The sequence below is a fragment of the Pygocentrus nattereri genome, chromosome 29 (genome assembly GCF_015220715.1).
Source record: "Pygocentrus nattereri isolate fPygNat1 chromosome 29, fPygNat1.pri, whole genome shotgun sequence".
Taxonomy (NCBI): domain Eukaryota; kingdom Metazoa; phylum Chordata; class Actinopteri; order Characiformes; family Serrasalmidae; genus Pygocentrus; species Pygocentrus nattereri.
In genome coordinates, this window is record NC_051239.1 from 7,232,991 (window position 1) to 7,248,490 (window position 15,500).

The 15,500-nt window shown below is 42.9% G+C and overlaps 1 protein-coding gene across 10 annotated transcripts in view; it reads right to left on the reverse strand.

Moving 5' to 3' along the window:
- Positions 1 to 15,500, reverse strand: part of rimbp2 (RIMS binding protein 2) — a 279,113-nt gene that overhangs the window by 262,969 nt on the left and 644 nt on the right. For 6 of the 10 annotated variants that reach the window (XM_037536059.1, XM_037536057.1, XM_037536054.1 and 3 more), the window contains exon 1: positions 3,171 to 3,284. In XM_037536059.1, coding sequence (XP_037391956.1) covers positions 3,171 to 3,269 — 99 coding nt within the window. In that variant the 5' untranslated portion in view covers positions 3,270 to 3,284. Of the gene's footprint in view, positions 1 to 3,170; positions 3,306 to 15,500 lie in introns of those variants that run through there. The other 4 variants (XM_037536063.1, XM_037536062.1, XM_037536053.1 and 1 more) reach the window with 3 other exon arrangements.

Below are 15,500 nucleotides of genomic sequence, written 5' to 3' on the forward strand. Positions count from 1 at the left end.
GATGGAGTCACTCCTCTATTGAAACTCCTGTGCCGTTTTGCAATAACAATGGATACATACAACACAATTTCTAGTGGTGTGGAGATGCATGCACAAGTTACCAAGGGGTAATGAACCAGAGGGGGCGCCCAAAAGTGATGAAGCTACACACAAACTGACCCACAAGCTCTACTCCTGGGTCATGGCTTAGCTGAGCCTTCCTAAAAAGGACAGCTAAGAATGACAATATAAACCACGTTTAGTACACATGCTGACCAAGAGGTTCAGTCTGAGGACAAAGAGACAGCCCCCCAGGGTCTATCTGTGCATGTGCCTGCTTGAAACTGATGCAAAAGAGAGCACGGGCTCATAAAAGAGTTAACAGCACTGGTTATTTGAATAAATGAAACTCTAGTTGTGACATCACAGCCATCGCATCCTGAATTACGGTGATGTCATGTCTATGATGAGTTCCATGTGAGTGGCTGAGACATCACAAGCATGCAGCCATCACAATGTGAATGACTGGGAGTGACAACAGGAGACCTTTTTCACAGTCTCTGCGTTCAGCCTTCCTCAAAAATCTTCCTTCGGCCTCAGTGCGGTTAACAGCAAAGTAGTTAGCGTGTCTGGTAGTTCCTCCAGCATGGACAGAAATGTTAGTTTGACTAGGCCAGAGCAAGTCACGTTAGCTTAAAAACATTTAAGCAGGTTCCCGAGTGGCGCAACCGTCTAAGCGTTGGGCCGTATCATCAGGAGATCACGAATTCGATCCCTGGCGATGCTACAGCCGTCTGTAGCCGGGAGTCCAAGACAACACAACTGGCCTCGCTCTCTCTGGGTGGGTAGGATGGCCCCTCTTCTCGCCCATTACTCAACGTGATGCAAGTTAGCGCAAGCATCTGCTAGCCGAAGTAACAGATCTGGAGCTTGGCGCTTTCCTCTGAGCACGTCCTGTGACGTTACGTGAGTGGCAGCTGGTTTCGCAGGTCTCGGAGGAAGCCTGTGCTAGCCTTCACCCTCCTAATGTTGATGGGGGAGTCCTAACTAGTGGGTGGAATTGGAGACGATTAAATTGGGGAGAAAAATTGGGTAAAAAAAATCCCCCCAAAAAAACATTTAAGCATTTGACCTGCACGTCTGCGGCTGTGGACTCAGGGCCTCAGGGCCTCAGGTAAACAGAGTACACTGCGGCAGATGCCTGTGCAACGCATCCCACGTTTGAAAGTGTATCTGCATGTCAAAGCAGCTGCGTTCAGACGGAAAACGTATTCTGCAAAAATTTCCACATCTTAACTGTGAGGAAGTTTTGCCTAGCGAAGGCAAAGATCCCTAAACACATCTGCACTCATTGCACTTCATTTGGGAGAAAAAGTCCACCAGGTTTAAGTTTAAGTCCCTTTTATCCCATGTAAAGGTCAGCAACATTAGCAAGTGCCCTGGACAACCAGCACAGAGACGCAGCATCATATCCCTGCGTTACACTAATCACCAAGCTACAGCGGTGAGGAGTCTGTTTCTCAGGCTTTTTAAGCAAACCTCTGTGATGACAAACTCCAGGACTGTGAATATGCCAGGGAATTAATGTTTATCTGGCAGCATTTTTAATCAAAAATGTGTGTAAATCCGTCCTGCTGTGCCCACGTTCGCTCTCCAGGTCAGTTTTACCTTGTTTGATTGGTCACCTCATTAAAAGTGACACATGACGAGCGGAGCTTTTCAGCTGGACATCTTTAAACTTGATCGTGTGGAAACTCAGATAAGCCTGCTTGGCTGAATTATTGGTGCATTTAGGAACGCAACAATGATTTAGGCCAGAATCAGCCAGTTTAGCGCACAACCAGAAGCAGTTTAATGCTACTACTTACTCTCCCGCATTAACAAACAAGGAAGTGTGAAAACGATCTATTCAAAATGAGCTGTTTTTGAAGTTTGGTTCCATAAATGCACCGTATGGCCTAAAGAAAGGATTCAGAACAAGACTTAACAATATCAAACTCTTTCTTTCACAAAATAGCAAGGAAAAACGTTTTTTTCATGATACCGGCCCTTTAGCACCTACAGTGTACTTTCACAATCGCGCTGGAAACAAACGAACACTGTAAGACTGGGGAATTTGGCCAGTTTGGTCCATTTTGGTTCAGACTAGTTCTATAACAGCTTAAGGCTGTGACTTTACAGCCGGCCGGGTAAAATCTATACTCATATACTGAGGATAACAGGTGGTCTAGCAGGGCTAGGTGTGATACTACACCTCTGGGAGGAGGAACACATTTCTCAAACAATCCTTCAACTTGTGAAGACAGAGCTTGAAGTAAGGAGCGACGGTCAACATTGTTAGATGGACTACAAGCCTGTCGTTAGACCATGGATGTAACAAGTTAGCATGGCTAAAAAATCCCCCCAGAAAACTCCACTTCAGCATGTAGACGTGAGTTGTGCGTGTGTAGAAAACACATTACATGCTGTAAAAATAAACGTTAAAAAAGTTCTGTTAGTTAACGAAAGTGTTTCACTAGCCAGCCTTTTCTGCTTCTGTTACGGATTACTCGGTACAGTTAAAAGAGCACAGACTAGAGGATTGGGGGGGGGTGTTTCAGAGGGGGTGTCCCCTGGGCTGAAGATTTCACAGCAATCTAGGACCAACAATTTAATAAGTTAGCCCAGTCCCAGAAGGCACCCGTAGCCCTGCAGTCCTCAAATCAACAAAGTGCAGACCTACAGGGCAAGAAAGCTTGATGGTGTTTCACTTAAACACATGCATTTGATTCAAACTCATACGACATGGCACACAAAGCATAATGGTCATACTCACACTTGTAAAGAGCTAATTAGCTTATCTACAGTCTTGGAGTTCGGATTACAAGCATAACGCAAGATAATAACAGGTTAAATGAATAAACACATCCTGCTTATACCTGAATATGCTCCTCTCTGCCATGCTGGCCAGACAGCTGTAAACAAACCTGTCCATTCTGATTGGTATCTTGAGAACTGTTGGGTAAATGACCACCGCTGACATCGTTGCGGCGCTGGCCGAAGGCCGCAGTAGGGGTGCATGGAGGACGCGCGCTATGGTGGACTGCAGGACTGCGAGGGCACCATTTGGGACTGAGCTGTCTGGGTCTGTCCCCAGATGTGAGTTCTCCTTATGGGATTACATTTGGCCCTGTGGGTGTGACCTTGCTCACCTTCTCTTTGGCCCTCATAGGTCCATTGGTCCTATTGGAGATGATTGACAGCTGCTTCTGGATCCACTGCAGTTCCCTCTGTGACTGCTTCAGCATCATCTCCACCTCACACTGCCGGTCACCTCCCATCATCTCCTGCAAACACACATCCCTTATTAAGTAACCTTGCAGCCCGTACATCTTACATCACAGCACAGAGAGAAGCGAGTGTTCCTGGCAGAAACAAATAAACACAAACAAGCAACAACATCACATGCAAACACGCACATGCGGACACACACACACACACACACACACACACACACACACACACAATATAGTCTCCGCTCTGTGCTTGCACACACGCACATACAAAACATGACATTTCAAAGCCCCATTAGAGCATACATTAACTATATAACCTTCACAGCACACAGCATTCAGTTAAAAAACACATGCAAACACATCCACAACAATCAAAATAAGACTAACATTTATGACTGGAATGTAACTCAATGCATTCTTAAGAATATGTAACCCAACACTCCAAAAAATGGCATAATGGCAAGTGAGATGATCTTAAATCTAGCCAATATGTCCAATATTCCTCTTTCTGAGATTGTTGTAACCTTATCATACGATTATTTATCTTATTTCTAGACATTATTTACTGGTTTTAGGTCATTTATTAACCCTCTACTGCACAATGTTGCCCCAGGGCAACAAGCTCCTCTTCCTAATTTCACAATAACGTTATACATACTTGAAGATAATAAAAGGGTTAACAAAGGAAAGAGTTTGAGTAAGTCAATAAAAGGCATGTGCTTAGTAATACTATCTTTTAAAAGGCACATTTAAACCTCTTTTTTTTAACATTCAGTATCAACTTTTTTGGTACGAGAATTTGCAGAAATATGTTTGTTGCCTAGAAGCAACACTGTGCAACAGTAGAACAGACTTAGTGGACTTAGTGGATCTCACCACTTCAGGGAACCCATCTCTATATCATTTCTTCTTATTGCCGCACAATGTTGCCTCAAGGCAACAAAAGGAGCCCTGCACACATCTTATGTATGTTTTTTTTATGTTTTTGAATGTAATAATTGGGTCCAAAAATATAAATCAAGAATAATTGTGTTCAAGAAAAGTGAACTGAATGGTTTTTTTTCATTGCTTTCATAATGTGTGCAGCAGAGGGTTCAGCAAAATGATCACACTATACTATACAGATCATTTTGCTGGTTTCAGGCACATTTCTTAAAACAAGCTGTGTTATCTGTCAATATAGTAAGATAATCGTATTTACTACAATCACTTAAAACAAGTACAGAATGTTTAGAAATAAGTTAAATGATCTTACAGTAAGGCTACAACAGTATCGACATGAGGAATATTGACTAGATTTAAGACAATTCCACAAGTTCCCCAATGAATCTCAGCGCATTCATAACAAAATGAAGCTCTTTTTGCATCAAATGTTTTCTTCATTACAGAACTGGTCCTGGACGCATCCTTTACAACATGCAACTCAATGCTTTCCTAATGAAATATAACTGAATGCATTAAACTGACACTTAAAATGCAACTCAACGCATTCTTTACAAAGTAAAACTCAGTGGTGGTGTTAATGCAATGCAACTCAAGCATTCAAGCCTACAAACCAATGCCTTCTTAAAAACGTAGCTCAATGCCATATTAACAAATGACTCTATTGATTATTAACAAAACACAAATCTGTGCATTCTTAACAAAATGTATCTCAAAGCGCAAAACACTGCATCTCCTAATTTTCATTCTCAGCCCCCTCACCACATCAGAGCCACACAGACATCAGCAAACCAGCGAAGTCATATATTCAAACCAATCCGCCAAGCATAATCCCCTAATCTACAAATAATCTATACCGTAATCCAAGCGCGCAAGTGCTGTAGCAGTACGTACCATCGTCCATAACCTACGAGTAATTTACACCCTGAGAGCCCTCCGGTTTGGGTTGGTGCTCCAGAGAGACGGCTGCATGCCCAGCGCCTCCAGCGTGTTTTTTTTACCCACAGTGCACTGCTTCTGCTGCTGATGCTGCTACTCTGTGGCCTGTAGCGATGTCACAGTGCCCAGCGTGCCACATGGGCCCCTGCGGGATTATTAATATCCGTGCCTTCCTGCGGTTACGTAAGAAGGGATGCTGGATTACACTGTTACTGTACAGAAAGAAAAGAAAACAAAGCGCCACCAAGGAACCAGATTAAGAAGAGAAACACTTCCTTCACCATGACATCACCTCTAAACTGTGCTGGGTATGATAATGGGCCTGGGATTAGATCTATAGACCACAACAGATGTGCAAAGTACACCACAGCATCAATGCATATGGCACATGTGGACAGCGGTGCAGCGTCAGTGGACAGTTGTTTTAAAGGGCCAATATCCTAACTTTGTCTAGTATTTTGTTTGTCTACTGATAACATCGGTGTGGGTTTATTTAGAAAAACAGCCATAGTTTGTTTTCACATGACCATTTTCCAACCTCTCTTAATTCCTTAGAATCAATATGTAAATGAGCTCTGTTCTGGTTGGCTGCTTTGAGTCCAACTCCAAAAGTTGTCTGAGCTGAAACACTCCGTATAACAAAAACATCAATGGGCGGGGCTAATCTGGGAAAGAAAATGTGTTAAATAAACAAAACCACACACATCTTCTAAGCTGCTTATCCTTCTGGGTTGCGGAAGCCTATCCCAGCAGTCACTAGGTGGAAGACAGGATACACCCTGGACAGGTCACCAGTCCATCACAGGACAGACAGACAGACAGACAGACAGACAGACATACACATTCACACCCAGGGGCAATTTAGCATGTCCAATCAGCCTGACTGCATGTGTTTGGACAGTGGGAGGAAACCCACACAGAAAGGACCCTTGGTCACCTGGCTGGGGAATCGAACCCAGACCCTTCTTGCTGTGAGGCGACAGCGCTACCCACCACACACCATCCTGAGGTCCACTTATTACGTTGGTGTGGGTTTATTTACAAAAACAGTCATAATTATTTTTTACATTTTGCCAGCCTCCCTTTATCCCATAGAAGTAAACAGTCCTTTATTACTATCGTCCCTTTAAGAATGATTTATGTAAATGACCTCTGCTCTGATAGGCTGTTTTGTGTCTAATTCAAAAAGCGGTATGGGCTGAAACACTCCTTGTAACTTAAAAATCAATGGGCGGGGCTAAACCACTGCAGTGCAGGTAAATGCAAATGCGTTTGTTTTTATGACATCACAAAACTAATTTCAGAGGGATTGTTTTTGGTTCCATATAAGTATCCCACCACCCCTCGTTCTGAGGTCTACCTCCAATGTTTGTGCGGGTTTATTTACAATTAATTTTTACATTTTCCCAAAGTCTCTTTATCCGCTCAAGGGAAACACACCTTTTTTGCTACTGTTCCTTTAAGATTCATTTATGTAAATGACCTCCGTTCTGATTGGCTGTCCTGTGTTGAAAACAAAGCAGTCCTGGCTGAAACACTCCTTATAACTTAAACAACAATGGACAGGGCTAAACTGCTGTAAGTCGAAAAGGCAGATAAATGTAAATGCATCTGTTTAGTGACATCATAAAACAATTCAAATTGGCTCATTTTTGCATTTAAGCTTTCATACCCAAACTGAATGAACTGAGGAGTGAATGGTACGTTTTAAAAGTTGGACCAATATTTGCATAATACAATTTCCAACTCAATCCAAAATCGAATTCTGTTATTTAAACAAAGGGAAATTCATTTTTCTACTATATGAGCTCTTTAACATAGACATTCACAGATTTACTCTCACTGGTCAGTTATTTTAAAGGGCCCATATCCTACATTTTTAACATCCACTTATAGCATTTGGGTGGGTTTATTTACAAAAACAGCCGTCATTCATTTTTCCATTTTTTTCCAACTCTCTTCATCCCTTAGAATTAAACAGACCTCTTTTTGCTATTGACCCTTTAAGCCCAACATATGCAAATGACCTCTCTTCTGATTGGCTGTCCAGTACTGTACTTCATTTTTAAAAAGCAGTCCAGCTGTAACAGTCCCATAACATCAGTATGAATAGGGTCGTGGGCTGAATAGGAAGATAAACGCAAACGCACTGTTTTTGTGACATCACCAAAACAACGAATCCAAAATAGGCCGTTTTTGCAGTTTATATACATAAATATCAGGACTGTATGGGCGGGAAAGTAAATCTTATGTTTTGAAGCTTACAGCAATGTTTATGCACGATATCAAACTCTATCAATGTATCTTTAAAAATGCAAAACGGATGCAGATACAGATACAGATACATTTATTACCACTGGACAGTTATTTCGGCTTGGACGACCAGATTTATACATCTATTCCAAAATCACTCCACATCCTCCCTCTGTCCACTAACAGATCAGTCCTGAAGAGATTATCAGTCCCACAGGTGGGATTATCTGTCCAAACAGGCTAAACACACATACCTACACACACACACACCTGTCTGTATGAATGCAAGGCTCAGTTTACTTCAGGCTGACCTGAGCTCTGGGAGTCAGTCAGGACACGAGTCTGCCTGGCAGAGGATTATTAGAACATTTTTGGCCATGGTGTAATTCACAAAGATGACCACTAGATGGCAGAAAAAAAGGACTAAATACATTTAAATCTGCCCTTATAAATAGCAGAGTAATATAACTATGCATATCATTTGTCATGTTAAATAAATACCACAATGTTGTAAACAATAACAATGACTATAATGGAATAATTAATAATAAGCATTATTGTACAGCAACTTACTGTATCATACACTGATGTGCAGCTCCATAAACATTTATAACAATGTGTGCAAATGCAAGGAAACAAGCCTTTTTTGAACGGTCAGCGTGACTAGGCCACAAATGATAAAACTTTGGAGGCTTTTACTGACAAAGAGTTACAGCCTCATACGACGCCCAGCTTCTGAACGGAGCTTATGAAATATGAAAGTTATGAAGAACATGATGAAGTGCGTTTTGGAGCCACTGGTGGCTCCAAGAAGTTTAAGTGGCTACAACAAATGAATGAACTAATTAAAATCATTTTCTACAGGTTTAATGTGCTGTAACAGGACGTCCTGAGTCAGACAATTAAGCATAATTTAGCTCTGCGTTCATCAAAACATCGACTGATTTAAAGTCTGCAATATTGACATTCCTAGAATTTTCCCAACGTGCTCATTTGTACAGATACACGTCTATAATTTTATGATGTCCTGCAGCACGGAAGCAGAAAATTAGGCCAGCACTGCCCAGCTTCGCCTGCAGAGAGTAAACTCTGATCGGTGATGGAGAGATAATGGAATCATTTCACTGCAGATCAATGGAGCATAAATTTTCTCCATCGCTCGGCATAAACTTCCCCTTAAACCTATTAATCCACTACACATCTTGTGGCTGAATGCGGTCAAATCCTCACAGTGAGGTTCCAACAACTAGAGCAAGGGTCTCTAACTACCTGGGGGTCACTAGCCAGGTGGTCTCCTTCAATCAGAATCAGTGCACACAGGTATGATGTAACGTACTGAATGGAAGAGACAAGGACACAGACGGGTAACGAGGAATAAATAAGACAATACATAGAATATAATATAATATCTATATGCATGTTTAATGGTTGGTCCTAAAATGTCTATTTATTTGTGCATTTAACTTTCAAAGCAGCAACAGCCTGAAAATGTACTGAAAACGGCCACAACAGATCTGTCTCTTTTTAGCTTGCATTAAGTGCAGAGCTAGTATGACTACAGTTAGTATAACACTATATTTGTTCACTTACAACAGGCACAGATCAAGCAAAGGCAGTAAAGTCAAGCAAAGCTCTCCTGTGTCTTAGATACAGTATAATGCCAGAAGTATTCACTCACCCATCCAAATCACTGAATTCAGGTGTTCCAATCACTTCCATGGCCACAGGTGTACATTAGTTTCAGACATTAGTGAAAGAATGGGTCGCTCTCAGGAGCTCAGTGAATTCCAGCGTGGTGCCGTGATCGGACGCCACCTGTGCAACAAGTCCAGTCGTGAAATTTCCTCCCTACTAAATATTCCACAGTCCACTGTCAGTGGGATTATAACAAAGTGAAAGCGATTGGGAACGACAGCAACTCAGCCACGAAGTGGTCGGCCACGTAAAATGACAGAGCGGCGTCAGCGGACATTGAGGCTCATAGTGCACAGAGGTCATCAACTTTCTGCAGAGTCAATCACTACAGACCTCCGAACTTCATGTGGCCTTCAGATCAGCTCAAGAACAGCGTAGAGAGCTTCATGGAATGAGTTTCCATCACCAAGCAGCAGCATCCAAGCCTTACATCACCAAGTGCAATGCAAAGTGTCGAATGCAGTGGTGTAAAGCGCCGCCACTGGACTCTAGAGCAGTGGAGACTTGTTCTCTGGAGTGACCAATCACGCTTCTTCGTCTGGAAATCAGATGGACGGGTCTGGGTTTGGCGGTTGCCAGAAGACGGTACTTGTCTGACTGCGTTGCACCAAGTGTAAAGTTTGGTGGAGGGGGGATCATGGTGTGGGGTTGTTTTTCAGGAGTTGGGCTCAGCCCCTTAGTTCCAGTGAAAGGAACTCTTAAAGCTTCGGCACCAAGATGTGGATGAGCGAGTTTGGTGTGGAAGAACTTGACTGGCCTGCACAGAGTCCTGACCTCAACCAGGACAAGGGAATACTTTTGGAAATATAGCGTAGATCAGGTCAGTCTCAATTGGTGCAGTCAGAATGTGGTTTTGCTCTGTAAGCGTGTTTAATAAGCTGGGGGACAGAATTTTATGGTCATAGTGAGATGTTTTCTCAGTTACAATGAATAATGAATTTAATTGAATGTATCTGAATGCTTGAACAACTCTCCCTCACTTTCTTCATCACTAACCTCCATCAGATCTGCTCCTTCAGCTCTAGCAGTCTCTCTCTCTCTCTCTCTCTGCCTGTGTTTAGTAATTCATTAGTTTTATTAAACTCAGATTTACAAGAGCTCAAGGAAATAATCAGAGATCCGTCTTTTTGTTCGTAAGTCTATTTTAACTTGAAAACCGTGTCATCTGGCCTCTTAATTCCCATCTACAGGTTGAAGAATTAAGGGATGTAAAATTGTGCTAAGATCAATGCTGTACAAACGTTTCACTGACAATAACTTACTGTAAACAATGTACACCGATCAGGCACAACATTCTGACCACCTCCTTGTTTCCACACTTTGTCCATTTTATCATGTCCACTTACTGTACAGGTGCCCTTTATAGTTGGACAATGAGCGTAGAAACAAGGGGGTGGTCATAATGTTGTGCCTGGTCGATGCGTGGTTGATCCTAATGTCACTGTTTCTGAATACTGAGGAGAAATACAGCTAAAAACAAAGAAATAATAACGTTATTTCTATCCCTGTCACTCGTTCACACTCTCACTCTAACTCTTAGTCTTAGCCTAGCCTCGTTTATTCTGCTCCTTTAAACCCAAACTTAGCCAGTTAGCCAACAATTAAGCCAAGTAGAAACACGACTGTCAGCTAAACTGATCATAACTCGCCACAAACCCTCTGTAACTACTTACTGCACCACTCTGGCTTAGTTTTTTAATAAGGCCTCGTGTTTATTTCAGCTTTTGGCCAAAACCCTGTCACAGCGTCCGCAACAGAGACCCTCCCCCAGGTCTGATATGATTGGCTGATAATTTACGAGGTCTGATATGATTGGCTGATAATTTACGAGGTCTGATATGATTGGCCCAGCCGGGCTTCCACTGTTCATTCACAAACAGGCTCTGAATAAATGTCTAGCAGCGCAGCAGAGGCAGTGCTGCATTAGAGCAGCAGCTATTACAGCATATTGAACTGAAGGAACTCTTCTTCTTCTTCTTCTTCTTCTTCTTCTTCTTCTTTCAGCTGCTCCCTTTAGGGGTCGCCACAGCGGATCATCTGCCTCCTCTACTTTTACACCAACCATCTCCATGTCCACCTTCACTACATCCATAAACTTTCTCTGAGGTCTACCTCTTCTCCTTCTACCCGGCAGCTCCATCTCCAACATTCTTTGACCAATATATCCACTATGCCTCCTCAACACATGTCCAAACCATCTCAACCTGGCCTCTCTGGCTTTATCTCCAAACTGCTCCACCTTCACTGTCCCTCTGATCTGCTCATTTCTTATCTTGTCCATCCTTGTCACTCCCAACGAAAATCTCAGCATCTTCATCTCCGCCACCTCCAGCTCAGGCTCCTGTCTTTTAGACAGAGCCACAGTCTCCAAACCAGACATCATAGCAGGACGCACTACTGTCTTGTAGACCTTCCCTTTCACTCTTGCTGCTATCCTTCTGTCACACATCAGCCCTGACACCCGTCTCCACCCACTCCATCCTGCCTGCACCCTCTTCTTCACCTCTTTTCTACACTGTCCATTGCTCTGGATGGTTGACCCAAGATATTTGAAGTCATCCACGTTTACGACCTCTACTCCTTGAATCTTCACCTTTCCACCTGCCTCCCTCTCATTCACACACATGTATTCCGTCTTATCTCTACTGACCTTCATTCCTCTCCTCTCCAGTGCAAACCTCCACCTCTCCAGATTCTCTTCCACCTGCTCTCTACTCTCACCACAGATTACAATGTCATCTGCAAACATCATGGTCCATGGAGCCTCCTGCCTGACCTCATCTGTCAACCTGTCCATCACCATTGCAAACAAGAAGGGGCTCAAAGCTGATCCCTGATGTAACCCCACCTTCACCTTGAAACCATTTGTCACTCCAACTGCACACCTCACCACTGTCTCACTATCCTCATACATGTCCTGCACCACCCTAACATACTTTTCAGCTACACCTGACTTCCTCATACAGTACCACAGTTCCTCTCTTGGCACCCTATCATATGCCTTCTCTAGAGCCACAAAGACACAATGTAGCTCCTTCTGACCTTCTCTGTACTTCTCTACCAACACTCTCAACGCAAAAATTGCATCTGTGTTCTTAAAGATGGGGACCAGTACATTGCTTCTCCACTCATCAGGCATCCTCTCACTCTCTGGGATTTTGTTAAACAACCTGGTTAAAAAGTCCACTGCCTTCTCTCCTAAACATCTCCATACCTCCACAGGTATGTCATCTGGACCAACTGCCTTTCCATTCTTCATCCTTTTTAAAGCTGCCCTCACATCCACCTTACCAATTCTCTGCACTTCCTGATCCACTATCTCTCCCCCTGTTGTCCTCCTCTCTCTCTCGTTTTCCTCATTCATTAGTTCTTCAAAGTATTCCTTCCATCTACTCAACACTCTCTGTTCACTCACTAGTACATTTCCCTCTCTATCCTTTATCAGCCTAACCTGCTGTACATCCTTTCCAGCTCTATCTCTCTGTTTAGCCAAACGATACAAGTCCTTTACTCCTTCTTTACTGTCCAGCCTCTCATACAGCTCATCATAGGCCTGAGCCTTTGCCTTTGCCACCATTCTTTTCGCTATGCGACTAGCCTCACAGAACTCCTGCCTACTTCCTTCATCTCTCTGGTTATCCCACTTTTTCTTAGCTGCCTTCTTCTTCTGAACAATCTCCTGGACTTCCTCATTCCACCACCAACTTTCCTTGTCTTCTTTCCTCTGACCAGACGAAACACCCAACACATTCTTGCCAGTTTCTCTCACCACCTCAGCTGTAGTTTCCCAGTCTTCAGGTAGCTCCTCACAGCCCCCAAGGGCCTGTTGCAATTTTTCCCTGAACTGCCTGAAACCGTCCTCCTTCTTCAGCTTCCACCATCTAATCTTTGGTTCTGTCTTCACTCTCTTCCTCTTCTTTGTTTCTAATCTCATTCTACAGACAACCACCCTATGCTGCCTTGCTACACTTTCCCCTGGCACCACTTTACAATCTCCAATCTCCTTTAGGTGGCATCTCCTGCCAAGGATATAATCCACCTGTGTGCACCTCCCTCCACTCTTGTATGTCACCCTGTGTTCTTCCCTCTTCTGAAAATATGTGTTCACCACAGCCATTTCCATTCTCTTTGCAAAATCTACAACCATCTGACCTTCCACATTTCTGTCTTTCACACCATACATACCCAGCACCTCTTCATCCCCTCTGTTCCCTTCACCAACATGCCCATTGAAGTCTGCACCAATCATAATCTCTCCTCTCTAGGGACACCATCTACCACTTCATCCATCTTACTCCAAAATTCCTCTTTCTCCTCTAACTGACAACCAACCTGTGGTGCATATGAACTGACCACATTCAGAATTACACCTTCAACCTCCAACTTCAGGCTCATGATCCTGTCTGATACTCTCTTTACATCCAGAACACTTTTTACAAGCTGCTCCTTTAGGATTATCCCTACTCCATTTCTCTTCCTCTCTACACCATGATAGAACAGTTTGAATCCACCTCCAATGGTGGATGGTTGCTTCCTTTCCATCTGGTCTCCTGAACACACAGAATATCTACCTTCCTTCTCTCCATCATGTCTGCAAGCTCTCTGCCTTTACCAGTCATTGTCCCTATGTTCAGAGTCCCTACTCTAACCTCCACACTCCTGCCTTTCCTTCTCTCTCGCTGTCTTCTAACCCGCCTTCCTCCTCTCCTCTTTGATGGTCTTCGACCTACAGTAGTCCAATTTCCACCGGCACCCTGCTGGTCAACAGCACCAGAGGTGGTCATTTTTAACCCGGGCCTTGACCGATCCGGTTTGGCAATCATATTTGTGATCCGCATGATAGTTTTGGCACAAGTTTTACGCCGGATGCCCTTCCTGACGCAACCCTCACCATTTATCCGGGCTTGGGACCGGCACCAGAAGTACACAAAGTATTGACTGGTTTACTGTGACTGAAGAAACTATAGATGATTTAAACCATCAATGTACATTTATGTGGGAAGCGGGCTAGATTACATTTAGGAGGGGGCTAAGCCCACCCGAAACTGGCTTAGCCACTGAATATCTGCAGGCTCCAGTATACATATAACAACTTTTATTTACAGAATAGTATAGAACAGATTAAGTGAAAGGTAACATTTCTATTATATTCCAGAAGAGTTACTCTGGAATACAGTGAAGCTGGTTTGTTGGTGTGAGGTGTCCTCTGTGGTTAATGAGACACACACACACTAGCAATAATAATAATAATAATAATAATAATAATAATAATAATAATAATAATAATAATAATAATAAAATCTGTTAATTGGATCTCTTTGTTTTCCTTGGAAGCCATACAAGTTACATGTCAACCAGAATAACAAGACATGTTGCAGTAGTTGCATGTTGCATGTTGGCTCCTAAACAACCTCTGTTCTGTAGATGTGGGTACGTTCGGGGGAAAAACGTCTGTACAGAGAAGCGAATCAGCTTTAGTACATTGTAGCTTATTTATAGCTTGCAACAGTGGGGTGTTTCAAAAATGGCATGAAGAAGAAAAAAAAAACCCACCTACCCTTCACCCTTCAGAATGTCGCCACGATCTCAGAGGGTCAACAGGCACAGAAGACGCTGTAGCAATCTGAGTTTTATCCAGCAGGAGCTACACCAGAAGGAACCTCACGTGTCTTATGTCTCAGTTAGTTTGTGTCACAACGAAGCTTTGAGATAAAAATGAGAAAGCAGGTCTACACTAAAGCAGATCTTTTTAATGTGTGAGTGTAGGTGTCTGTATGTGTGTGTGTGTGTCTGTGTGTGTGTGTAGGTGTGAAAATATCGATTTTACTCCTCTGAAATTTTGTCAACTAGAAAATATTGTGCTAATTATTTTTTGAACTCACCCAGGCCTGGGCTCTCCTCAAATACTTATTCCCCAGGGTATATTTTGGTTTGTCCATCTGAATTTTGTGACCAAATCATAAGGCAAATTATTCAGTAACTACATGAAATAAATGTAAACTTCTATTTTATTATAAAAGCTCAAATTAAGAGAACATGTGTTTTATGATCACACATATCACTATATGTTTACAATTTACTGCTGAAAGCCAAAAATCTCCACCGCTCTTTGTGTTATTCTATAAAAGTAATGTTTCCAGAGCTGATCACTGAAGAGACGCCGTCTGTTTATAGTTCATAGCCCAGATTTGGGGAAAAACGGGTCGACTTTCAGTAGAAAGACAAACTGAGTTCAGCTTCTTTTATTATAAGGGTTTAAAATGACGTCACCGTCTATTAGACTGGAGAGAAGAGCTACAGCCTCACACGACGCCCAGCTTCTGAATGGAGCTTATGAAATAGGACAGTTATGAAGAACATGACCAAGTGTGTTTTGGAGCCACTGGTGGCTCCAAGGAGTTGAAGAGGTTTGAATTC